Below are 24,927 nucleotides of genomic sequence, written 5' to 3'. Positions count from 1 at the left end.
CCACTAGAAGACGTCGTGAGCAGTCGGCTGAACACCCGAGCCTGCCTAGGTGGCCGAAGACGGACGGGCACAGAGGGTGTGTTGGTGACGCTGACGGCAAAGTGTGGCTGCCGTCAGTGATGCGGCTTTACAAAATGGTGAAGAACTCTCAGGGAGATTTTGACAATAACAAATCTCTCAGTTTTCATGGTAGATCATTCTTTAAAAATATAGTGTATACTAAATGAAAAAAAAAGTTGAGTTATGTGTCCAGTGGTCCTGGCTGCTGGGTTTAGGAGAGTAGAACTGTTGTTTTACGTACGTGAATGCCCGGGTGGGGCATCAAGTGTGCGGACTACAGAATTATGCTTCACGGTACCGGATTGTCCAGAGCGAGGCATGTCCAGCATCCCTGGAACCACTAAGTGCCAGTGGGGCCCCCAATCATGGTGGCGAACAAAAGCTCCTCAACAGACCTCCTGCATGCCCCATGGAGAGCCAGAGCCCCACTGACCATTGAGGGCCCACCTCCAGCTAACGGGTGCTCGGGTCTGCCCCTGCCTCATCTGGCACCAGGGCCAGGGACTCAGTAGCTGTTCCCTGAAGTCAACTCGACCCAGCTCAGAAGTGATGGCAGAGAACTAGGTCTGTTCAGCTGCTTCTGCATGTCTTGTGGGACATACAAGATCTTTCCTTCCAGAAAACCCTCGACGACCTGCAAGCTGAGGAGGACAAGGTGAACCACCTGACCAAGACCAACAGCAAGCTCAGCACCCAGATCCATGAGGTAATGCCCTGTTGCTGGGGCCAGTTCTATAGCTCAAGGGCCAGGTCTGTCATGGGGCCCAGGGTCCTCAGATACATTTGGGGAATTGGACTGACACGTCCCCCTGAGGAAATGAGGGCCTTTCTGTTGCCACAGCTAAGGAACCAGGCCCAGTCTGGTTCCTCAATTGCATTCTGGCCTCAGACTCACCCCACTCCCCTCAACACACGTGTTTTCTCTCGCTCTTCTTGTTTCTGCAGCTGGAGGATAACTGGGAACAAGAAAAGAAAATCCGGGCGGAGGTGGAGAAGGCCCGTCGGAAGGCTGAGAGTGACCTGAAGATAACCATTGACAACCTCAACGAGATGGAGCGGTCCAAGCTGGACCTCGAGGAAGTGGTGAAAAAGTACGCCCGTGCGGTCATTCATTTCATCCGTAACATTAGCACTTTCTGTGTGGTGCCAGGTGCTGGGCACCGTGCTGAGGGCTTCGCATGTATTAACGCACGTCCCTAGTACCCGCTATGTGCCAGGCACGGTGCCCGCTACAGAGCACATAGGGAGGGGACAGTAGGCGCTGCCCATCCACAGGGAGCTCCTAGTCTCACACAGGGCCAGCTGGGCGCCAGAAAGGGGGCTGGTACTGAGCAATGCCCCTCCCCAATAGGCAGGGAGTCTTGGCAGAAACCTGTAAGCTGAGCTTTCAAAGATCACAAGGAGTCGAGGGGTATTTCAATATCACTGCAGCAGTAACTATGGGGGACAGGTGGAGCGGAGAAAAACTGGAAGCAGGAAGGCAACCGGAAGGCTACTGCAATAGTCAGGTATAAACCTGAACTAAAGCAAGAAGCTGAGGGGATGGAGATTAGGAAACGGACAAGCTTTCAGGGGGCAGAATTTGGACGACACAACTTTGAAGTACATTTTGCCAAGGCAGTTTGACAGCTCCACGAGCTGCTGTGAGACGCGTGTGGCTAATGTTGCATCTCGGCTTGTTTCTTCTGTGGCACACCCAGAAGCTGCATGTGACCTTGACCATCCTGCTCACCTACTTGGTTTCTGGTGTCTTAGTTCTCACACATGGCTCCTTGACACGTGTAACCCACATATCAGAAGGAGACAGCCTTTTGTGGAAAGTTTTTGGAAGGAAATTTTCCCTAAAAAGGCAAAGCGCCCATGTGATTCTGGAGCCCCTAGAATGTAAGCTCACCAGGGCAGCGATTTCTGTCTGGTTTATTCACGGATGTGTCCCTGGAGCCCCAAACAGCATCTGGCAATAGTAGATAGTCAATAAACGTGTGCCAGATTAACAAATGCATGAGTGAGTGGGAAGCCTGTGCAGCAGATTTTGAGGGCTTTTGTAGGGCGAGACCTTCTGGGCTGTCACCGCAGAGGGTCAGGGGGTTAGGGGATGAATGGGTTTCAGCAGGTTCAAGGCCTCCTCCGGTAGCCCAGGTTCTGTTCCCTCACCAGCTGGCTGGTATCCCCTCAGAGCGCCTCCTCAGGAGATCACACCTTCTCTTGCAGGAGGGATATGGAAATCAATTCTGTCAACTCCAAGTATGAGGATGAGCAGTCTCTGAATTCCACACTCCAGCGGAAACTGAAGGAGCATCAGGTGTGTTCAGGACCGAGAAGGCGCAACTCTCCTTTTGAAATGCCCTTCCAGGCACCTTGACCCCCATCAGCTGCTTGGCCGCCTGGGTTTCCTGAGGAGCAAGGCTGCCCCAGAGTCCTTGACACTGATCCACATTCACCTCATGCAGGCTTAAAGTCAACGCCCCCACTATGAGGACAAGGCCCTCCACAATCTGCCCCTGCCCCCTCCCTGACCTTGTCACCCAGCGTTCCCGCCCCCCTCTCCCTAGCCATGCTGGCTCCTTGAGGGGTCTCATACCCCAGCCTCTCCCCTGCCTCAGGACCATTGCACATACTCTCTGTGCCCTGTTTCCCTCTGCTTTTGACAGTGTCCATCACATGCTCAGCCCCTTTCCATCACTTCCCTACTAAAAGGTCAAGTGGGTAAGTCTGTAACTTCACACAGAAGAGATAAATCCCACCCCTCCACCCCCACTGATTTGTCTGCTAGGCCCGAATTGAGGAGCTGGAGGAAGAACTGGAAGCTGAGAGGGCAATGAGAGCCAAGGTAAATGAACTACTTCTACACTCACTTGAGTCTAAGGACCCAGTGCCAGCCACGATCCAACCATAAGTAGACACTCCACTCAGGAAAGCACCAGAGGGGAGGGCAGGTTTCCAACTGAAAAGCCCCTCACTGTTTCTTGAGCCCCTACCGTGCATCAGGCACTGTGCTACAGGTGCAGTATTAATTAGGATGTAAGGCGTAAAGATACGATTCGTGGCGTGGCCCCACCTAGCGCAGGCAGAGGAGACAACATGAGCCTGGGAACTCGGAGAACTGAACTCAACAGGCTGACGAGGGAAAGAATGTCTAGACGGAGGGAATGAGACGGCACCTCCCTGCACAGGTACAAAGATGTTAAAGGACCAGCAAAGAGTGGAAGGAGGCTTTAGATGAGGATGAGACCAGAGAGCCAGTGAGAGACGAATTGTCACGCACCTAAACTCCTGATTCAGCCAAACGGGGGCCGGGGGTAGGATGGGCAGGGAGACCCACCCAGTGCAGGGAGGAGGACAGAGACATCCTTCACTGAGTGTGTGGGGTGGCAGGCAGAGTGCAGAGCTCCCAAAGTGCGGGCCCCCAGCCCCACAGACACCATGCGGTCACTGCAGTCTTTACCAGAGGGAGGGGCTCCCACATGGCTCCCCATCACGGTCACCCAACCTCCCCACCCCCAGGTGGAGAAACAACGCAGCGACCTGTCCCGGGATCTTGAAGACCTCAGTGACAGGCTGGAAGAGGCTGGGGGAGCCACGTCTGCTCAGGTACCATCCTTGTGGAGGGGACGGGCCCAGGGACCCCAGTTCCTGCCTGCCTTCAGGGAGAAAAAAAAACCTGCTGGATGAGAAGCAGTGAGAATAGGACCAGTTAGTTATTGCTGAATTCCTGGGGCTAACTTGAGGAGAGAACAATTAATAATAAAGAAGAGGCCAGAGAGGGGCTGGTTTCGTCCCCTCTCTCCTGGGGATCCTTAGCTCAGTGGTGAGGACAGACGCGGCACAGGACTGAATGCAGAGGGCAGACGTTGTAAGATATAACGTGTCTTTCAGAAAATGTGAGCTGCAGTAATGCCAGCCGATTAGGGGAAGGACTGCCACTGTGCAGACAGTCTGTTACAGTTCCTAAGAGGGGGCGTGCCATGCAGGGCCACACGGGAAACAGCAGGGTCAGTAGCGGCAGAGGCAGGGGAGAATTGCAGGCAAGAGCCTTTATTGTGGTTTCTGAGGAAGGAACGGATAAGGCAGAAGAAGCAGGCTTAGGACTGGTTAGTTTGGATAATTTCAGCGGGCTCTGGGGCACTGGGGCTGAGCCCAGTTGGTACCTGACCATGGGGGTAATGAGAGCAGGGGGACAGTGGCTGAGAGTATGAGCACCCCAGAGAGGAGGAGCTGGAGGTGTGCGCTATAGACTGGTTGCTTTGCACTGGAAATCTAGCTGTTTGCTATCTCTAGGAGTTAGCTTACCCTGGGAGGGGCTGTTGTCCAGGGTCAGCAAAACCCCAGAGGACAAGGCATAAGAATACAGAAAATAAAGACATGGTTAATACAGAGGGGTAACCCCATACTGCCAGGGCCGGAATCCAAGTTGGGCCTCTGGTGTGGAATGCCTCTTCCTCCAACTCACATAAAGGCATCACGGAGACTGACAGAAGCTTGAAACTCTCCTTCTAATTCCGGATAGTCAGGTCGCTTACAAATGTGGCCCCTGGGTCAGAGCTGAGAGAAGGAAAGTGGATGGGGTCCCTTAGCACTGGAAGGCTAGGCATCCTTTCCCGAGGCTCCCTGGACTGCACACCCCACTCCCTCACCATCCTGGCCTCAGGCTGCTTGTTGTAGGGGGGAGTGCTGAGAACCAAAGCTGGTATGCGGCTGTGGTCGGGGTCCTGGGAGGAAACAATATCATCCCAGGTGGTTTGAGTGAGAGGCATCAAGAAAGGACTACATCCAGCAATGCAGGGAAAGTGAAGACGACAGGACAGGATGTAGGGCACCAGAGGGGTGGGAGGAAGCACGGTCATGGGGCTGTGACATCGGGAGCCTTGGAGCAGGGCCTACCTGGGGGGTTCCTTCTGGAAGCTCAGGGGGAATCTGTCCCAAGACTCTCCCCTGCCTTCTGGTGGGTTGCTGGCAATCCTTGGTGTTCCTTGCTTGTAGCTGAATCACCCCAACCTCCGCCTTCATGGTCACATGGCCTTCTTATGGGTCTCCCTGGATCCAAATCTCTCCCCTTATAAGGACAACCAGCCATTGGGTTAGGGGCCTCCCTAGTCCAGTATGACATTTTACCTTGTTTACATCTGCAAAGACCCTGTTTCCATCCACAGGTATCTGGGGTTAAGAACTGAGCATATCTTCTCGGGGGGCACAATTGGACACACAACACCATCTAAACGAATCCTATGGGCAATCCACCCAGAGGCTCGGGACTGACATCTCAATCAAGACATCCTATTAGAGGGGCGCAGAAATATCGGGACACCACTGAGCAGGCGGGCAGCGTCTGCCCTAAGGAGACCAGTGCCGGTCAGTTCTGCTAAAGCCCTGCTTCTCTCTCCCAGATTGAGCAGAACCGCAAGCGGGAGGCAGAGCTGCTAAAGCTGAGGCGGGAGCTGGAGGAGGCGGCCCTGCAGAGTGAGGCAGCGGCCTCCACACTGCGCAAGAAGCACACGGACTCCATGGCTGAGCTGACGGAGCACGTGGAGAACCTGCAGAGGGTCAAGGCCAAGCTGGAGAAGGACAAGCAAGTCATGAAGGCTGAGATCGACGACCTCAACGCCAGCATGGAGACGGTGCAGAAGTCCAAGGTGAGGTGGGGGGACCCCCCCCCCCCGAGTCACAGGGACGTGCCCCAGCATCTGGCTGCTTCACACATATTCCCCAAGCCCCCAGCAAGCCCGGGGCATGTTCTAGATGTTGTGAAGGCAATCGAGATGAGCCTGTCACAGATCCCACAGGAAGGTGTATAACCTTGGCGAAGTTCATAATCTAACTGTGCTCTTCTGTAAAATGGAGATAATAATAATCCCTGCTTCATAGAGCTGTTGTGAGGACTTCAACAGTTCCTGGCACATAAGAAAAGATCAATAAATGTGACAGACTAGGAAGAGTGACAACAGAAATGCATGCATCACCATAATGAAAAAGTGATACATGGCAAGAAGGAAAAGCGAGTAAGCCATTCAACACGCATTTATCAAGCAGCTGCCACAGAAAGAGCCTTCTTGTGACATGAGGGAAAGGGGGCTCAAAGGGTGAGCAAGGATGATGCTTTGGGGTCCCTGGCTCAGCCAACCAGAATCTCCAAACTTCAGACACTCATGAGGCATCTTCACAGTTCTCATTTTATCTGCACACCCTGGAACTAAGGCTAGTATTTTTTTCTTAAATTGGCCCATTGCATTTTCTTACTGGGTGAGGTCCTCAGGGGTCCAGAGTGGCTAGAAAAGGGGGATGAGCCAGAGAGTGAGGGTCTGTGTGCCAACCCAAAGACTCTAAGTTTATGTATAGAAATGATAAGGTGGGGCAGGGCGAGGGGGGTCGGGGGAGATGGTTCTGAGATAGGCACGTTCTAGAAGGATGAGGGAGGTAGTCTAGGAGGCTGCACTAGGGGAACCCAGGTGGAAAGCAGGGAGGGTTTGGCCTGGCTTCTCCATTTCCCCACTGGGTACATCTTCCTTGAGCAGATGAATGCCGAGGCCCACATCCGAAAGCTGGAAGACAGTTTAGCAGAAGCCAACGCCAAGGTGGCTGAGCTGGAGCGAAACCAGGCAGAAATCAATGCCATCAGGACCCGCCTGCAAGGTAAGCATGCCTCTCCCTGCAGCTTCCCGAGGAACAGTGTGTGGAACAGAACAGGGATGCTCAAGGAAACCGAAAGAGTACCCATGTCCTCTTCCCGGAGCTTTCTCAGCCTTGGAAACTTCACACCCGCTGTGATGAGACAGGAGATCTGATTCCACCCATGGAGTGCCCCAAGCAGCATCTTTGCAACATAAAACAAGTGACACTATTCAAAGCATTTCCCTATCAGTTGTCTCAACCACCCTGCAAGATCAGCAGGAGGGGCGGTAGACAAAATTCAGTTTTTAAACATTTTAAAACATGACCCACATATTAAGAGCAAACATGTGTCACCAGTAAGGGAGCCAGAAAATGGTGAACTTGCCCTCAAGGGGCATTTGAAGGACAGAGATTTACAGTCATTTGGGGGAAGGGAGGCTTCAATAACTTTGCTAAGTTAGAGGCAGAACAGGTTAATGTCCTACCACACAGTAATACTGCAACCTCTTGGTTTGGTTTTGTTTTTTACCAGAAGAAATCCTTTGCATCCTAGGACAAAAATAATTTGTGACTTACCACTATTCACTTAACACCTAACCTTGCAGAGGCTGGGCCCTCACAGACACGTACTCCCTGAGAGAAGTAAACACTCCTCAGGCCAGTTAGACCACGTTGCAGTGTGACCCCAGAGAACCCGCTGGCATCCTTTGGCCTTATTTCCCGCATCCTGAATACTTTCTAAAATCAATATTCCCTTTGATGGATAAGAAAAGTGAAGCTCAGCGGGACGAGGTAACTTGCCACAAAACCAGAATGACTTACAGGGCAGGACTCAAGCTCGCTCGTGCTCTCTGGCTCATGCACGTCTTCCTGGCCTCCGGCCCCCACAATCAGTTCACAGATGACAGGAGCATAGGTTCTGGGACCGTGACAATTACATTTTCAAAGTAAAGGCTCTCTGCCCCACTGTTTCCTTTAAACTTCCTTGCAGGATCTTGTGCCGGGGCTGGGACTTCGTTATCTGGAGCCCTGTACCCCATGCAAGACACCTGGATGTCAGCAATGTTTGGACAACTGCTCCCCTCCTGGGCTCGCTTACTTTAGGCAGCCAGCAATGGTTCACCATTGCTCCCCCTTCCAGCCCACTTGGCCAAGTCATCATATTTATTGGGTACTTTGAGAACGATGCACTGGGATAGCTTAGGATCTGGCTGGGGAGCCAGTTTTTCATCCACTATTTCTCCCATTCCCCTTCCTGCCCAGCTGAAAATGGTGAACTGAGCCGGGAGTATGAAGAATCACAGAGCCGGCTCAATCAAATCCTGCGGATAAAGACATCACTGACGTCGCAGGTGGACGATTACAAGAGGCAGCTGGATGAAGAATCCAAGGTTTCTTTGGTGATGGGGTGGGGGCGATAGAACTACCTTCCTGAAGAAAGTTACAGGTTATGAAGATGTAGAAGGAACATGAAAAGTGGTACCTAGGGGCACCTGGGTGGCTCAGTTGGTTAAGCGTCCGACTTCGGTTCAGGTCGTGATCTTGTGGTTTGTGACCTCGAGCCCCACGTCGGGCTCTGTGCTGACAGCTTGGAGCCTGGAGCCTGCTTTGGATTCTGTGTCTCCTTCTCTCTCTGCCCCTCCCCTGCTCATGCTCTGTCTCTCTCTGTCTCAAAAATAAATAAAAAACATTAAAAAATAATAATTAAAAAAAATTTTTTTTTTTTTAAAGAAAAGTGGTGCCTAGGTGGCTCAGTTGGTTGAGCATCCGACTTCAGCTCAGGCTATTATCTACTGTTTGTGAGTTTGAGCCCTGCATTAGGCTCACTGCTGTCGGTGCAGAGACTGCTTCAGATCCTCTGTCCCCTTCTTTCTCTGCCCCTCCCCGGCTCATGCTTGCTCTCTCTCGCTGGCTCTCTCTCAAAAATGAATAAAAGCATTAAAAAAAATTTTTAAGTCAACTACAAAACTGTAATATGCTACATGTATGACTAAATGAAAATGATGAACTCCCGTATCCTCATGGACAGTAATTGGAACAAAATGAGGAAAATAAACCCTGATGGCCTGGGCTGTAGAATCGGTGTCCTTTCCCCCCTTCACTTGCTGCACTGTCAGTCCAATGCTGCGGATGTCTAAGCAATGGCCCTGGGGTCCACAGAGACCAGCGGGGCCTCTGACGGCCTCCGCTGGTCCCCACAGTCTCGCAGCACGGCCATGGTGAGTCTTGCCAACACGAAGCATGACCTGGACCTGGTGAAGGAGCAGCTGGAGGAGGAGCAGGGAGGCAAGTCAGAGCTGCAGCGCCTCGTGTCCAAGCTCAACACTGAGGTGACCACCTGGAGGACCAAGTATGAGACAGATGCCATCCAGAGGACGGAGGAGCTGGAGGAGACCAAGTGAGTGTGACCCTGTGCCAGAGAGCTGGGAAGGCTGGGGTGTGGGTGGTGCTGGTGGTCTGACCACATCAGACACTTGCTGAGGCCAGGGTCACATCCAGGAGAAAGCAGTTCACAGGCTACTCTTAAAATTTAAAAAAAAATTTTTTTTTAATGTTTATTTATTTCTGACAGAGAGAGAAAGAGAGAGACAGAGCATGAACGGGGGAGGGACAGAGAGAGAGGGAGACAGAATCCGAAGCAGGCTCCAGGCTCCGAGCTGTCAGCACAGAGCCCGACACGGGGCTCAAACTCACAGACCGTGAGATCATGACCTGAGCCAAAGTCAGATTCTCAACCCACTGAGCCACCCAGGCGCCCCCTCTTAAAATTTTCTTTAATGTTTATTTACTTTTGAGGGAGAGAGAAACAGAGTGTGAGTGGGGGAGGGGCAGACAGGGAGACACAGACCTCGATGCGGGCTCCAGGCTCTGAGCTGTCTGCACAGAGCCTGATGTGGGGCTCGAACTCATGAACTGTGACATCATGACCTGAGAACAGGCTCCTCTTAAAGTGGGGGCCGGGGGGGATGCGTGTCTAGATAGGAGAGCCCACTTTGTGCCCTTAGCAAAGTAGCCACTGTCGGCCTTTGGGTTCCATCCTCAAGGATTTCTACATGTCAGCATGAAAGTGCTCAGGCTCCTGCAAGGAAGTCAAGAACAGGGCCTCCACCTCCAGGCAGGGTTTCTCTGCCCTTAAAGTGCTCAGGAAGCTTCCACAGGTCTGCTAGGTCTGGGGTGGGGCCTCTGGGCGATGTTGGGAGGGCTCAGACCACACTCCCAAAGGTCCTCACTCTGCTGGTTCCCCAGCTCTGTGCTAAATGCCCTCAAAGCTTGCAAGCCTTCTTCCTCATTTGCAAACTAGAGTGGTGGACATTCTGCCTGATGGGCCTGAGGAAGTAAGAGTGGACACGTGAATGTGGCTCAGAGCCACCTTCTTGTAGAACAGGCTGGCTTGCTTGCCCATGGGAAGCCCTGCATGTGAGCCACCAGGCACCAGGCAGGGAGGGTACCCCGGCCTGCTTGCCTGTCTTGCTCGCCCCCTGGAAATTTGTGGCGACATGACAGTGATAAGCACAGAGCCCTCCAGCTGACGTAAATCTCTTATCAGAAGGTCTTCATACATTGAGCCTAAACCTGCCTTCCTGTAGCCTCCAGCTCCTGAGCTCTGGCCCTTTTCTATTTTCTGCTGAGAGCGGCCAGCAGCTGCCTGGTCCCACCCCAAAGCTCACTCTAGATCTCAATCCCTCACCTCTCTCTGCCTGGACCTTCTTCCCCAGACACCCACAGGGTCCTTGCCCTCCTCTCCCTCCGGCCTCCGCTCATGTGTTCCCCTTCCTGCTTTACTTTCTCCGTGGTGCTTCTGTCTCTAGGTCTATCCCTCGTCTAGAACAGATGTTTTGTGAAGGCAGGAGTCTTAGTCTGTTTTTATTCAATGCTGTTTTTCGAACGCCTGTAACGATACCTGACAGAGTAGAAACAATACATAATTGTTGGATCGATGGATGGATGGATGGATGGATGGATGGACAGACAGACAGTGGTTGCTTTCCTCTAATACTCTCCATTTTGTCTGCATCTTCTCCACTGTGACCCCAGAGCTCAGGACCACAAACACAGCCCCCTAGCCCATGGGCTTCTATGTTTCCTTGATGGCCTCTCTTGCCCTCACCCACAGGAGGAAACTGGCCGCCAGACTCCAGGAAGCAGAAGAGACAGCCGAAGCCGCCCAGGCCAGGGCTGCCTCCCTTGAGAAAAATAAACAGCGACTCCAGGCAGAAATCGAGGACCTCACCATCGACTTGGAGAAGGTCAGGGGGTCAAAATGTTCGAAGGCTGCCTATTTGCTGGGTCCAAGGGACCCCAGGGAGCTGTTGGAAACCGTCACATGTCTGGGCTTACCAAGGAAAAACAGGTGGCCCAACAGGATGGAGCACAGGGTCTGTATTCAGGCCCACTGAACACAGGCTCTCGCCTGCAAATGTGTTTATACACTCATAATTCTGCAATCTTAACACCCAACAGGTCGCTATTCAAATAGCTCTGTGGTGAGGACAAAACGGTCCCAGGAAGTCATGCAACCTATTGTCTCTGTTCCCCTTTTCCTCACACAAACCACATAACACACACTTTGTGTGGCTAAACATTCCTGTTTGCATCCCTGGTTCAGACTGATTTGCCAGACTTCAGCCAAATTAAATAAGATTTCAACTGGTACACAGGAACCTGGTCTTGGTGTTTCAGGGCAACTGCTTCATGCCAGTGGTGAGGGGCAGAGGGGCATATCCATGTAAGAGGCTTCAGGAAAATAGCCCCAAAACCTGAAAAGGTTTTGCTCCTCCAAAATTAAGAAATGAAGCAGAAATTTACAAAATCCAGTATTGCACAGCAATAAATACATAGTTGCTGGAGTGCCTGGGTGGCTCAGTCGGTTGGTTAAGCATCCAACTTCGGCACAGGTCATGTCACAGTTCGTGAGTTGGAGCCCCACATAGGGCTCTGGCTGACAGCTCAGAGCCTGGAGTCTGCTTCAGATTCTGTGTCTCTCTCACTCTCTCTCACTCTCTGCCCCTCCCCAGCTTACGCTCTGTCTCTCTCTCTCAAAAAATAAACATTAAAAAATAAATACATAGTTGCTGGACACTTATGAAAAGGAGGAAAGGTCTATGAAAAATAAGGTCTGAAAATAATCAGCTTTGATTCACAAGAAAAATAACACCAAACCCATCTCTGAGTTGGACAATGACATGTAACAGGTATTAGTAAGTCATAGAGAAAAATGTTACGGGGGGTTGGGTGCATGTTCTAAATCTGGGAAGGCCACTGTGGCCCAGATCCCTCATCATACACTAAGAAAATCCTAGCCTGGGAAGATAAAATGGACTGCCCAAGGTCACATATCTAGTAGTAGGAGTTTTAGAACTGGAGGGTAACTCTTTCCAGGCTCCTTGCCCTGTGCTTGTGCTATAAATGTTGAATTATATCCCAATCCCCAAGAAATCTGTGGTCACCAGAGTTACTGGGGAGGGCTGGGGAAGGCAGGGAGGAGGGCAGAAGCAGAGGAAGGGGCTGGAGAGTCAGAACCCCCGGAGACCATCATCCCCACCTCTCCCCAGGCCAACGCTGCGGCTGCTGCCCTGGACAAGAAGCAGCGAGTCTTTGACAAGATGCTGGCCGAGTGGCAGCAGAAGTGCGAAGAGCTACAGGTGGAGGTGGACAGTGCGCAGAAGGAGTGCCGCATGTACATGACCGAGAGCTTCAAGATCAAGACCGCCTATGAGGAGTCCCTGGAGCACCTTGAGTCGGTGAAGAAGGAGAACAAGACTCTGCAGGGTGAGTCTGAGGGCAGGGACAAAGACCCAGGCAGGGCCTCCCTCCTCCTGAGCGCATCACATGTTTGAGTACCTGGCACATAGTAGGTACACACAATAAATGCCAACTGCCTGGCAAGCAATTTGTAGAAGCACTTGGGCACTCAGCAACATGACTTCAAGCAGGTGAGTTACTTAACCTTTCTGTGCCTCAGTTTCCTCATCTGTAAATTGGGGAAATAATAATGTCTTCCTTGTAAGGTTGAGACAGTTGGAAGATAAAATGTGTAAAATCTTCACTGAGTAGAGTAGCTGGCAGAAATGAGGACTTAACAGATTTTAAGTATTGAGCCCTTACATCTGTCCTATGCACACAACATATACACATGGAAGATTTCTTACGTATAGGAGTCCCATGCTGGAACTCCGTTCTGTTGGATGTTGTTTGAAACTTGGTGCCTATCTGTTGAAGAATGTTTTGCTATACAGGGATTTGACTGCATTAATAAGTTTTTATGGCAGGTACACATTTCTAACCACAAAATCAGTTGTGTAAGATAGGTCAGGGTTTTTTGTTGTTGTTGTTGTTTTGTTTTTTTTTTTGTTTTGTTTTCAAGAACTGTTCTGCTGAGCAGCAAAAATCTCAGTCAACACAGGGTTTCCTCAATTCAGGTTAGGTGCCTGATGTAGGGTCACTGTAATGGAGGGTAGAGGCAGATGGTCCCTGATTGTCCCCCAAACCTGCCCAAGGTCCTATGAGTCCCTCCCTGGGGAATTGTCGGTTCACAGGGGATAATCTCAAGAGCCCAGCATGTGAGGTATGAAGGCTCTGCTTCTGTAGTCTCAAAAGTGTGAATACTAAAGGTCTTAAATATAAATACCTGAGTTAAGATAGGGGAGAAACAACCAGAACACCCAGATCAAGGTTGCCTGGACTAGGAGAGGACAGAAAATAGGAGGGGTTTGCTGATTAGGTTCTGCTGAAGGTCCCAGGGCACTGCCTCCTCCCTTAACCCCCATCCCACCTCCAACTCCTGGTGCAGATGAGAAAGCTCCCCGGTAACCTGGGAGTTAAGAGCAGAGGAATATGCACTTCACCTGGCTCGTGAAGCATAGGTGGGAACAAACCTTGTAAAGTAGCCCCAGTCAGGGGCACCTGGGTGGCTCAGTCAGTTAAGCATCCAACTTCAGCTCAGATCATGATCTTGTGGCTCATGAGTTCAGGCCCTGTGTTGGGCTCTGGGCTGACAGCTCAGAGCTTGGAGCCTGTTTTGGATTTCTGTGTCTCCCTCTCTCTCTTCCCCTCCCCTTCTCTCTTTCTTTCTCTCTCTCTCTCTCTCTCTCTCTCTCCCTCCCTCCCTCAAAAAATAAATTTTTTTTTAATTAAAAAGAAATTAAGTAAAGTAGTCCCAGCCTGGTGGGAGCGACGGAGGAGAATGGCCAAGCAGCTTACTTGGGCTGAAAGGGTGTGAGGTACCATCACAGCATTCCTCATGATCCCAGAGCAGTGCAGTAGAGAATGTTCTGGAAACAGCCACTATGTCCAGGACAGACGACAGGAAGCCATGTGGGCTACGAGTGTGTCTGTGACATCAGCACAGATGGACCCCAACAGCTGAGACTTAGATGATGCCCCCAGTGCTTTCCACTCTACCTGGAACTTAGAAACCCAACCAGGAAGATATTGGATTAAATGAGATTTCTCTGAACTCAGGGAGGCTTGATGTAGGAATGGAGTTTGGTCATGGATTAGTCAAGGTAGTCACATTTCTCAGACACCTCTGGTTGCGGCTGACATTTATGGCTGCTCCAAGGTGCTGGGTGGGTCCCTGGGAGCTCCTCTGGGTGGGTAACAGTCTCCCAACTGAGGAAGGAGATCAGAAAGGCTCTACTCCTCCACCTTTTCTTGGTTTTCAGACCTGGTGGCGGGGATGCAGAGGGGGAGAAAGGGTCTGAGAAAGGAAAGCCTGGAGTTTAGGCCTAATGGGCCTGGGGAGTCCTGGGCACTGGCCCACCAAGCTGTTCAGTGCTTACCCACTCTTCTGTGGGCCTCAGCCTCTCATCTGTAAAATGAGGAGCTTGAACTCACTGTTCTCCAATGCCCAAGCCCTGATGCTCCATGAGTCTACGACTTGGAGCATATTGCTTCTCTTTGGATACAGTGAGGCTAGGAGTGCCTGCTTCTGCCCTGATGTAAGAATGTCTGTGTCACATGCCATGGCCCTGGGAAGCTGGTGGTCCTCATGTGCCTTATTAACGAGAATATTCCTTTCTCAGAGGAGATAAAGGAACTGATTGATCAGCTGGGTGAGGGAGGACGGAGTGTGCATGAGCTGCAGAAGTTGAAGAAAAAATTGGAGATTGAGAAAGAAGAACTCCAGGTGGCCCTGGAGGAAGCAGAATCTTCCCTGGAGGTAACCATGTGGCCATCACCTTGGAGGCTGGACCCTTGGCCAGGGACTATGCACCTACTTGGCCAGAAAGACTGATGTTTATATTCCTGGCAGGTTGAAGAGAGCAAGGTGATTCGAATTCAGCTGGAACTGGCTCAGGTTAAAGCTGACATCGACCGGAGAATCCACGAGAAAGAAGAGGAATTTGAAGCTACGAGGTATGGGGCTGAGGTGATGGGAGGCTGACTTTGGGTAGCATTGACGGGCCCCTGCCACCTACTAGTCATCTGACCTTGGGCAATTTAGGTGAATACTCTGAAACATAGTACTTCAGTGATCACAAAACACCATGGGATAATTAATAATAATCATCATCATCATCATCATCATCCAAAAATGGGCAAAGGGGGGCGCCTGGGTGGCGCAGTCGGTTAAGCGTCCGACTTCAGCCAGGTCACGATCTCACGGTCCGTGAGTTCGAGCCCCGCGTCGGGCTCTGGGCTGATGGCTCAGAGCCTGGAGCCTGTTTCCGATTCTGTGTCTCCCTCTCTCTCTGTCCCTCCCCCATTCATGCTCTGTCTCTCTCTGTCCCAAAAATAAAATAAACGTTGAAAAAAAAAAAATGGGCAAAGGACTTTAACAGACATTTCTCCAAGGAAGATATACAAATGGCCACTAAGCACATGGGAAGATGCTCACTACCACTAGTCATGAGGGAAATGCAAATCAAAACTACAAGGAGATACCACCTCACACCCATTAGGATGGCTGCCATCCAAAACGCAAGAAATAACAAGTGTTGGTGAGGATGTAGAGAAACTGGAACGTTTGTGCACTGTTGGTGGGAATGTAAAATGGTACAGCCGATGTGAAAGCCAGTATAGAGGTTCCTCAAAAAATTTAAAATAGAATTACCGTATGATCCAGCAATTCTACTTCTGAATATTTACCCAAAAGAACTGAAAGCAGGGTCTTGGAGAGATACTTGTATACCATGTTCATAGCATTATTCAGAAGAGCTGTGGCATGAAAGCAACCCAAGTCCACTGACAAAGGAATGGATAAACAAAATGTGGTCTCTACACACAGTGCAAATTTATCCAGCCTTCACAAGCAAGGAAATTCAGACACCTGCTACAACATGGGTGAACCTTGAGGACATTATAACTGAGTGAAAAAAGCCAGTCACAAAAAGACAGATACTGCATGGTTCTACCTACAGGAGGAAGTACTTAGACCAGTCACAATCACAGAAACGGAAAGCAGAATAGTAGTTGCCAGGGGCCAGGGGAAAGTGGGATATTGGGGAGTTAGTGTTTCATGGGAACATGGTTTAGTTTTATCAGATGCAAAGAGTTCAGGAGACAGGCGGTGCCAGTAGAAGCACAGCATGAGGTATGTGTTTAATACCACGGGACCGCACACTTCAAAATGGTTAACATAGGACATTTTACGTAATGCATATTTTCCCACAATAAAAAAAAAAATCAGAAAGCCCCCCTGTGAGATGGATGCAGTTGCCCCATCTGACAGATGTGAATGACGATAGCTTCTCGTCACCTCTCTCAGGGGTGGTGAAGATTAACTGAGATGATAAATATGAAATTACTCCATAACCTGCAAAGCCACACAGATATAAATTACTACGAACATTCATGAACCCTCAGAAAACAACCACCACGTCATGGAAAAGAACTGATCTGCTGGGTGCTGGATTTGGAGATTTCTTTTTAATTCAGTGTCCACTGTTGCTGCCTGAGGTTCCAATAAGTTTTGGACTCAGCACTAAGTTTTTGTTTACAGAAATATGATTTGTTGTGATTCTGAGAAGAATTGCACACATGAGTTGCACACATTTGCAACTATCCACATTGGCATCTTGCCTAAACTGCCTGCCTGAAATCTTCCTGCACTATTGCTTCCTGAGTTTACAACATCCCCCACAATCACCCCTAACAAAGCTGCAGGCAGAGCCACTGGAGGGAGAAGCCCCATGACTCTGCAGCCATTAGAATAAACCCTAAATATCTAGCTATATGCCACTATATGGCGTGGCGGGGGGAGGGGAGGAGAGAGAGTTTGCAACAGATTGGAGATATAATTTACATAGTTTGCCCATGACGAGGGAAAAATTCAATGGTTCTCAGTTGTGCAATTATCACTGCAATTTTAGAACATTTTCATCACTCCCCCAAAGAAACCCCATATCCTTTTGCAGTGTTGCCCCATTTCTCCCCACCACCCCCACTCCCAGGCCTAGGCAACAACTAATCTAGCCAACAACTTTCTCTGGATTTGCCTATCCTGGACATCCCATATAAATGGAATCCTACAATATGTGGTCCTTTGTGACTGGCTTCTTTCACTTGGCATCATGTTTTCAAGCTTCATCCATGTTGGAGCAAGTGTAAGTATTTCATTCCTTTTTATTTCTGAATACTATGCCATAGTTTGGACAGATCCCATTTTGTTTATCTATTTTATCTATTTATCTATTCATCTATTCATCAGTTGATGGACATTTGGGTGGTTTTCACCTTTTGGCCACTATGGATAATGCCACTATGAGCATCCATATACAAGTTTTTGTGTAGATAGAGGTTTACATTTCTCTTGGGTATGTACCTAGGACTAGAAGTTCCGGTAATATGTTTACTCTGTGTTTAACTTTTTGCAGAATGGTCAGATTCTTCTCCAAAGCAGTTGTACTATTTTACATTCTCAGGGTTATAAGGGCTGTAGGGTCTCCAGATCTTCTCTTAACATTTTATCATTACCTTTTTTTATCCTAGCCAACCTAGTGTATGGTAGTATCTCACTGTGGTTTAGAACAGTATTTCCATTATAGCTAATGATGCTGAGCACCTTTTTAAGTTGTTTTTTTTTTTTTAAGTTTCTTTGAGAGAGAAAGAGAGAGCACGCATCAGCACAGAGCCTGATGCAGGGCTCAAACCTACGAATCATGAGATCGTGACCTGAGCTGAAATCAAGAGTTGGATGCTTAACCAACTGAGCCACCCAGCTGCTCCTGCTAAGCATCTTTGATGTGCTTATTGGCCACTTCTCTATATTGCCTGGAAAAATGTCTATTCTAATCCTTGGCCCATTTTAAAAACTAGGTTGTCTTTCTACTGTTGAGTTGTAAGAGTTCTTTAAATATTCTGAATACTAGACCCATCCTTTATCAGATATGTAATTTGCAAATATTTTCACCCATTCTGTGAGTTGCCTTTTCAGTTTCTTAATAATATCCTCTGAAGCACAAATGTTTTTAAATTTGATGAAGTCTATGTATCTGTTTTTTTCTTTGGTAGCCTGTATTTTAGGTGTCATATCTAAAAAACTCTTTCCCTAATTTAGTCACAAAGATTCTTGCCTATTTTTCCTAGATGAGATCAGAGTTTTACAGTTTTAGCTCTTACATTTAGGTCTTTGGTCCATTTTGAGTTAATTTTTGTATAAGGTATGAGGTAGGGGTCCAACTTCATTCTTTTGCATGTGGATATCCAGTTGTCCCAGAACTACTTTCTGGAAAGACTGCTCTCTCCCTATTGAATGGTCTTAGCATCCTTGTTGAAAATGAATTGGCTTGGGTTTATTTCTGGATTCCCAATTCTATTCCATTCATCTATAGGTCTATCCTTATGCCATGACCACAATGTCTTGATTACTGTGGCTTTGAAATTGGGAAGTGTGAGTCCTCTACCTTGTTGTTCTTTTTCTAGATTATTTTGGTTATTCTGGGTCCCTTGCATTTCTATATAAATTTTAGGATCAGCCTGTCAATTTCTGCAAAGAAATCAGCTGGCATTTTGATACTGACTGCACCGAATTCCACCTTCACAACATTATATCTTCCAATCCATGAACATGAATGTCCTTCCATTTATTTAGACCTTTATTTTTTTCAACATGTTTTATAGTTTTTTTCTTGTATTTATTTTTTAAGTCAAATTGAACAAAAATTCTGTTCACTTTTGAGAATGTCATGATACCTTCTCCCATGTCTAGAAATTGACTACATCTCAGAGTGCTATAAATCCAGCAATGTGCCTACACAACAGAAGGTGTGCAGGGGTAGAGCAGAGGTGAACACCACAGACAAGGGGCAGGTGACAGGATCTTTTCATGCTAGCCATTTATTTCCCTCAATGAAACAAATATTTTTTGAACATGTAAATTGCCTCCTCTAGTCTCCTTCTATGGAGGGTTTTATGAAAATGCTCATTATACTGATTACAACATAACTAAATATATTAAATACAATCAATCAATAACTGCTGTTTTACAGAGAGACAAGCTTTGGCTTGTATAGCCAAAACTCACATTTTCTAATTAAAAAAACAAAAACAAAACAGCTAGTATTTGGGTTTGAATCCTGTCTCTGTCATGGGCTAAACCTTTGGCATGTTTTTCATCATCTTGGAGCCTCAGTTTCCTTGCAGGGATATTCTGCATGTTGAATGAATTGAGATCACAAAAGATATGAGGTAAACATTGACCTTCTGTGTCCTTTCCCAAAGCACACACTCCCCCACTTAAATGCTTTAAGGGAAGATACACTCTAATTTCAAATATGGTGGCCATAAGCATGTTGATGCTCACAGACCTCTTAACTAGGGAGGTTTAGCACAGCCTGACCAGCGGGCCCAGTATGCCAAGGTCTTCTCTGATTGCACTTGCAGGAAGAACCACCAGCGGGCAATCGAGTCCTTGCAGGCCAGCCTGGAGGCAGAGGCCAAGGGCCGGGCAGAGGCACTTCGGCTCAAGAAGAAGATGGAGACGGACCTGAATGAGATGGAAATCCAGCTGGACCATGCCAACAAGAACAACAGCGAACTTGTAAAGACCCTGAAAAGGCTGCAACAGCAAATCAAGGTAGCAATCTGGGACCTAATCACAAAGTAAGCCATCCCCAAGCTTGCAGGTCCAGGAAGCTAACTTCATGCATGTCTGCAGCTAGGAGAAAAGCATGAAAGTGGCAGCATGGGGTGGCTGGAAGTCTAGGGAACAGGACACTTGGGGACTATCTATATGAGAGGCCCCAACCACCTAAGTCCATACCGTGGACCACTAAAAAGAGGGAAGAAAGAAGGAAAACAGAAAGTTGGGCCTGTCTTGGTTCTTAAAATCATTTGACTTATTATAAGTGAATTCAGGACAGAAAAACAAAGAACATAGTAAATACTTATATGCCCACCACTCATCTTAAGAAAAAAACACAAACAGAATTGAAGTCTTCCTTTATTGCTATCACTGGTCTTTAAAGCATCTGTAGCTGGATCCATGCATTCAACATACATTTTATTAGAGACCTGCCCAGCGTAGGCACTGTATTAGGTGTTAGAGGTACAAGAATGTATATAATAAACAGACATCCCTGCAGATAGACAATAAACAACACATAAATAAAACTGTAGTATTAAAAACGGCGATACGTGCTACAGAGAAACAACCAGATAGGAGAAGGGAGATGTGGGTTAGCCAGTGGGGGTGTAATGGTCAAGATCACTGAGGAAGGCCTCGGTGAGAAGGGCCTGCTGGAAACTCAAGGTGCTCTGTCCTCAGAAAAGCCTTGACCTTATGGTTACCTCTCACTGGACAAATTCTGGGGGCGCTTGGGCCCTGGCCAGCTAGGCCGCAACCAGACTGGGAACTCCCCCAGCGCAGATCGATACCTTCCACTCTCCTCCTCTGTGGCCTCGAACTCCCCAGCCAGACCCCAGCTCCCTGCTGAGCCCAGACCATGCCAGGGTCCGGGAGATGGGCTCAGGCCGGGTCCTCTGGCCCCCCCAGGACCTGCAGATGCAGATGGACGAGGATGCCCGGCAGCACGAGGAGCTGCGGGAGCAGTACAACCTGCAGGAGCGGCGCCTGAGCCTGCTGCAGACGGAGCTGGAGGAGGTGCGTGCGGGCCTGGAGGGCAGCGAGCGCTCCCGCAAGCTGCTGGAGCAGGAGGTGGTAGAGATCACCGAGCGGCACAACGAGGTCAACATCCAGGTAAGATGGCGGCTTCCTGGGAGTGGGGGGGGGGGGGGTCTACGCAGACTCACACTTGGCGTGTGGGGGCAGGGCCAGGATGGTGCCCAAACCCTGTGGGCTCCCCTCAAAACTCAAAGGCAGATGGTGTCCCCACTTGGGAAATCCTCAGAACTCACCTGCAGAGACTTCTTTTGTTATGGCAAAAACCCCCGTAACATAAAATGTACCATTCTTAACCATTTTTAGTGCACACACAGTGTGTGAACTATATGTACATTGTTGTGCAGAGCTTTCAAAGACAGGCTCCTAGACTCTCTCCCTTGGAGACTGTGATCCAGAATCTGGTCTGTGGTGGGACTCCAGAAATTTAAACTTTTGGATCTAAACTCCTCAGGAGATTCTGATGATTTAGCCAACTTTAAGGACTGCCATTACCTTCAGTGTCACTGAGGATAGAACTTCAGAACTAGAAGGGATCTAGAATATTCCAAAGTCTAGGAGCACCTGGGTGGCTCAGTCAGTTAAATTAAGCCTGACTCTTAATCTCCAGTCAGGTCTTGATCTCAGGGTTGTGAGTTCAAGCCATGCACTGGGCTCCCTGCTGGGCATGGAGCCTACTTAAAAAAAAAACAAACAAAAAAAAAACAGTAAATAAAAACAAAGTCTGACATTCATTTTACAAATGAAAAACCGTGACCCAGAGAGTTGAGTGGCTTATGTGTGGTCAAAAAAGGGGACCCTTATCTACCAGCGGTAACACCAATACTGCTTACAGTGCAATACTTTGCCAGCACAAACTTAATTCCTACTTAGCATCTCATGTGAATTCACCAAAAGAAAAAATGTGCATAGGACATATAGAGATCACAACCCCATTTTAGAAATAAGACCGAAGCCTAGAGGTAAAGAATTTATCCACATAGGTAGAAGTACCGGGGTTGAACCTGGGTTTTCCCAGCTCTGAGTTCAGGATTGTTCTAGAGTTCCCACCCATCCCAGGCCGAAATGACGTTATTCCTGGACTCCTTGTGATACGTGTTCTGCTCTAAAACACAGAGAAAAATGCAGGGAGAGACACTTACCTCAAGCAGGGGGGCCAGGGCCATTTCCTGTTGGGGGGTTTGGCAAGTATGTCTGTGAGAGAGTTGTTTCTCTTTCCTGGACACGGGAAGGGCTGTGCAGACTTCTGCCTCATGGCAATGTCTTTATTTTCTCTTCTAGAACCAAAGCCTCCTCGTGGTCAAGCGCAAGCTGGAGTCGGATGTCCAGCGCATCTCCAACGAGCACGAGGAGCTCATCAGTGAGTTCCGCTCTGCCGACGAGAGGGCCAAGAAAGCCATGACTGATGTAAGTGTGCACGCTGCCTGGTGCTGGTGGGAGGGGGGCCCGGCCTGGGCCGCCTGTGGAGGACCAGGCCACCCTCAGCAGGGAAGGCCACTTCCTCCCCTCAAAGGTCACTGTGCAGCGCCAGCACCCTGCCAGTAGGGCTGTGGTCCTTGTCCTAAGGAGTCTGGAGGCCTTTCCGAAAAGCCAAACACATACAAGTAAGGAATAATTACAAGCTATACACGACCATGTGAGAGATCAGAGCTTGAGGCCTGGGGACATGGGTCAAAGAAGCCATCGAAAGTGGGCTTTCCTGGGCAGGTCTTTTGGCAAAGAGGAGCATTAAAGCAGCCTGAGGAGAAGCATTAGTGAAAGGAATGGGAGACATGCCCAGGTGCTCAGGGGCAGATTCAGCAGGACGTGCTGCCAGTGGTCTTGCCCCACTTCTCTTTGGGGACTCACACGACCTTGAGCGGCAGATACCACGCACGCCACTTTAAAGATGAAGGAATACAGATGCTATCGCCAGGCTTGTTGCACTTGCTTGAAATGCCAGCTCAGGACCATTGCAGGTCTTATTTGGTGCTGGGTCTCGAGAGAACAGACCCATACCCAGCATGCAGATCTTCCATGAATACTTGTGGAATGAATGCAAGAACGAGAGGGTAAAGTGATTTGCTGAAGGCCACACAGGAGCTACATGCAGACCTTCGTCTTCCTCCTCCAGATCTGCGCTATGCCCACCCTCTGTGCTGTGCCCCTGATGGAGGAGGCAGCAAAGAGTGGCTGGAGAGCCCCAGGCTGGTGGGAGTCTGTGGGACTGGGGGCCCTGGTGGTGAGTGCATGAGCCTGCCTCCTCCCTGTCACTGGGAGAGACACAGGAGCATGGGGCACCCGCTCCACCAAAACCCAGCAGCACATCGGCAAGGTTCTCCTTGTCAACCACTTGGTCCTCTGGTCTCCAGAGGTCAAGGTCCCTCATCTCTCAATAGCATGGGAACCCAGCTCCAGTCCCCACTCTGCTCCCCTCCCGCAGGCCGCCCGCATGGCGGAGGAGCTCCGGCAAGAGCAGGACCACTGCATGCACCTGGAGAAAATCAAGAAGAACTACGAGATCACCATCAAAGACTTGCAGGCCAAGATGGAGGAGGCTGAGCAGCTGGCTCTGAAGGGAGGGAAGCGCACGATCATGAAACTGGAAGCCAGGGTGAGGGCGACCCCGAGGTGGGCCAGGAGGGAGAGAAGGGAGACATGGCTGGGCAGGGGCCTTTTCCCAAAGCTTCCCAAAGCACCCAGTGCTTGATGAGGAACCGGATTATTCAGATGCTAGGAAGGGAAAGGAAAATGAGAGGAGAGCTGTAATTTATTTGTACATAGGTCTCCTCTCCTCTTCCTTCTCCTGTCACCTTTCCCCCAGACTGTGCCCCCAAGCAGGGGAGCTCCCAGGATTCTTCCTCTGTCTGTTCCTAGTCTCTGTTTCCAACACTGTTCCTCCCTTACAATTTCCTTAAAACCAGCCTTGGTCTTCACCCATGGGGTGTCAGAGCTAGAGGGGCGTAGGAGGTTTGGTGACCCTGTCAGGCCCCTCCCTCCCCCACTTCCCAGAGAAGGAAATGTGAGGCTCAGAGAAAGGGACCCATCTGACTACCACAGCAGACCCATGAGGGGCAGAACCTGTGTGACCCTCCTGTCCAGGGTTTGCCTGCTCTCCTGTGGGGAAGAGGTGGATGGACATTGTCACCATGATGCCCCCACTCAAGGCCACTGAGCTCGCAAGTTCAAAACCCTGTGTTCTCACAGCCATGTCCCTCTCTTCCTCCCTCAGATCAAGGAACTAGAGACAGAGCTGGACGGTGAGCAGAAACAGCACGTGGAAACAGTGAAGACGCTGCGGAAGAATGAGCGCCGCCTCAAAGAGCTGGTCTTCCAGACGGAGGAGGACCACAAGACCAACCAGCGCATGCAGGAGCTGGTGGAGAAGCTGCAGAACAAGCTGAAGATCTACAAGCGGCAGATTGAAGAGGCGGTGGGTGCTCGCCCTAACCTGTGTCCCTAACGTGCCCTCCCTCCCCAGTCCAGGTCTCAGCACCTGGTTGGCATTAACCACAGGAAAGGAATCGAGCCCTGCTAAAAGATGGCCCCTGTGAGCTTCGTGTCCATGGCACTTCATAGGTGGACTGGACACCACACACTGGAGATAAGAACATGTAGAAAATGAAAATATCCCCCAAGAACACCTGTAAGGTGTGATCTAAAACCAGGGAAAGTCTTTGCTGCCTTTGTCCTGCTTCCACTGTCCCTGGTGGCCTCTGCCAGGATAACTTCTCTCTCCTGCTCAGACCGTTAAACACAAGACCCTTCCCTTCTTTAATCCTCCGAACACAAGGCAGGAACACTGATCTTCTTAGTCTGTTTCACAGGTGAGGACAAAGCCCAGAGTGGGATATTTATGTCATGTTAGCAAATGTTAAAATCAAAGTCAAATGGTTAGCAAATGATGGCTTCAAGCCTCAACCCTATACCACACGTCTGCCTACCGGCACCAGCACACCCCCACCCCCACCTTGACATAGAACTTGGACTCTGCCATTGTTTGCTGCCAGTTCTGGGGCTACTACGCTGAATCCATCAGCCACCCACACAACCAGCGCCTTTCCCAAATGGCTCGATAAAGATCACGCTTACAGTTCATATGGTTCTAACCGAAATAGCACTGTGATTCTACTGGGAAGATAAGGGGATGGGAGCTGTGTGGTGGGGGCTGGGGAAAAATGCTAAATCCACACCTTTCATAGTGGGGCACCAGTAGCTAA

The 24,927-nt window shown here is 49.6% G+C and overlaps 1 protein-coding gene and 1 long non-coding RNA gene across 5 annotated transcripts in view; one reads left to right on the top strand and one right to left on the bottom strand.

Moving 5' to 3' along the window:
• Positions 1-24,927, bottom strand: part of LOC128774706 (uncharacterized) — a 54,927-nt gene that overhangs the window by 12,921 nt on the left and 17,079 nt on the right. For 2 of the 3 annotated variants that reach the window (XR_008419112.1, XR_008419110.1), the window contains one exon: positions 21,871-22,306. This is a non-coding gene — a long non-coding RNA (uncharacterized LOC128774706). Of the gene's footprint in view, positions 1-20,033; positions 20,823-21,870; positions 22,307-24,927 lie in introns of those variants that run through there. The other variant, XR_008419111.1, reaches the window with a different exon arrangement.
• Positions 1-24,927, top strand: part of LOC109251230 (myosin-16) — a 62,088-nt gene that overhangs the window by 33,066 nt on the left and 4,095 nt on the right. For both annotated transcript variants that reach the window (XM_019422622.2, XM_019422621.2), the window contains 18 exons: positions 680-766; positions 1,006-1,151; positions 2,272-2,362; positions 2,834-2,890; positions 3,565-3,651; positions 5,445-5,690; positions 6,570-6,687; positions 7,930-8,057; positions 8,868-9,064; positions 10,781-10,913; positions 12,219-12,435; positions 14,691-14,827; positions 14,921-15,024; positions 19,492-19,684; positions 20,603-20,806; positions 22,010-22,135; positions 23,151-23,321; positions 23,940-24,140. In XM_019422622.2, the coding sequence (XP_019278167.1) occupies positions 680-766; positions 1,006-1,151; positions 2,272-2,362; positions 2,834-2,890; positions 3,565-3,651; positions 5,445-5,690; positions 6,570-6,687; positions 7,930-8,057; positions 8,868-9,064; positions 10,781-10,913; positions 12,219-12,435; positions 14,691-14,827; positions 14,921-15,024; positions 19,492-19,684; positions 20,603-20,806; positions 22,010-22,135; positions 23,151-23,321; positions 23,940-24,140 (2,643 nt within the window). The remainder of the gene's footprint in view (positions 1-679; positions 767-1,005; positions 1,152-2,271; positions 2,363-2,833; positions 2,891-3,564; positions 3,652-5,444; positions 5,691-6,569; positions 6,688-7,929; positions 8,058-8,867; positions 9,065-10,780; positions 10,914-12,218; positions 12,436-14,690; positions 14,828-14,920; positions 15,025-19,491; positions 19,685-20,602; positions 20,807-22,009; positions 22,136-23,150; positions 23,322-23,939; positions 24,141-24,927) is intronic.

This window comes from Panthera pardus, unplaced genomic scaffold, assembly GCF_024362965.1.
Source record: "Panthera pardus isolate Hobbes unplaced genomic scaffold, ASM2436296v1 HiC_scaffold_4, whole genome shotgun sequence".
Taxonomy (NCBI): domain Eukaryota; kingdom Metazoa; phylum Chordata; class Mammalia; order Carnivora; family Felidae; genus Panthera; species Panthera pardus.
This window is presented reverse-complemented; position numbering and strand designations above follow the sequence as displayed.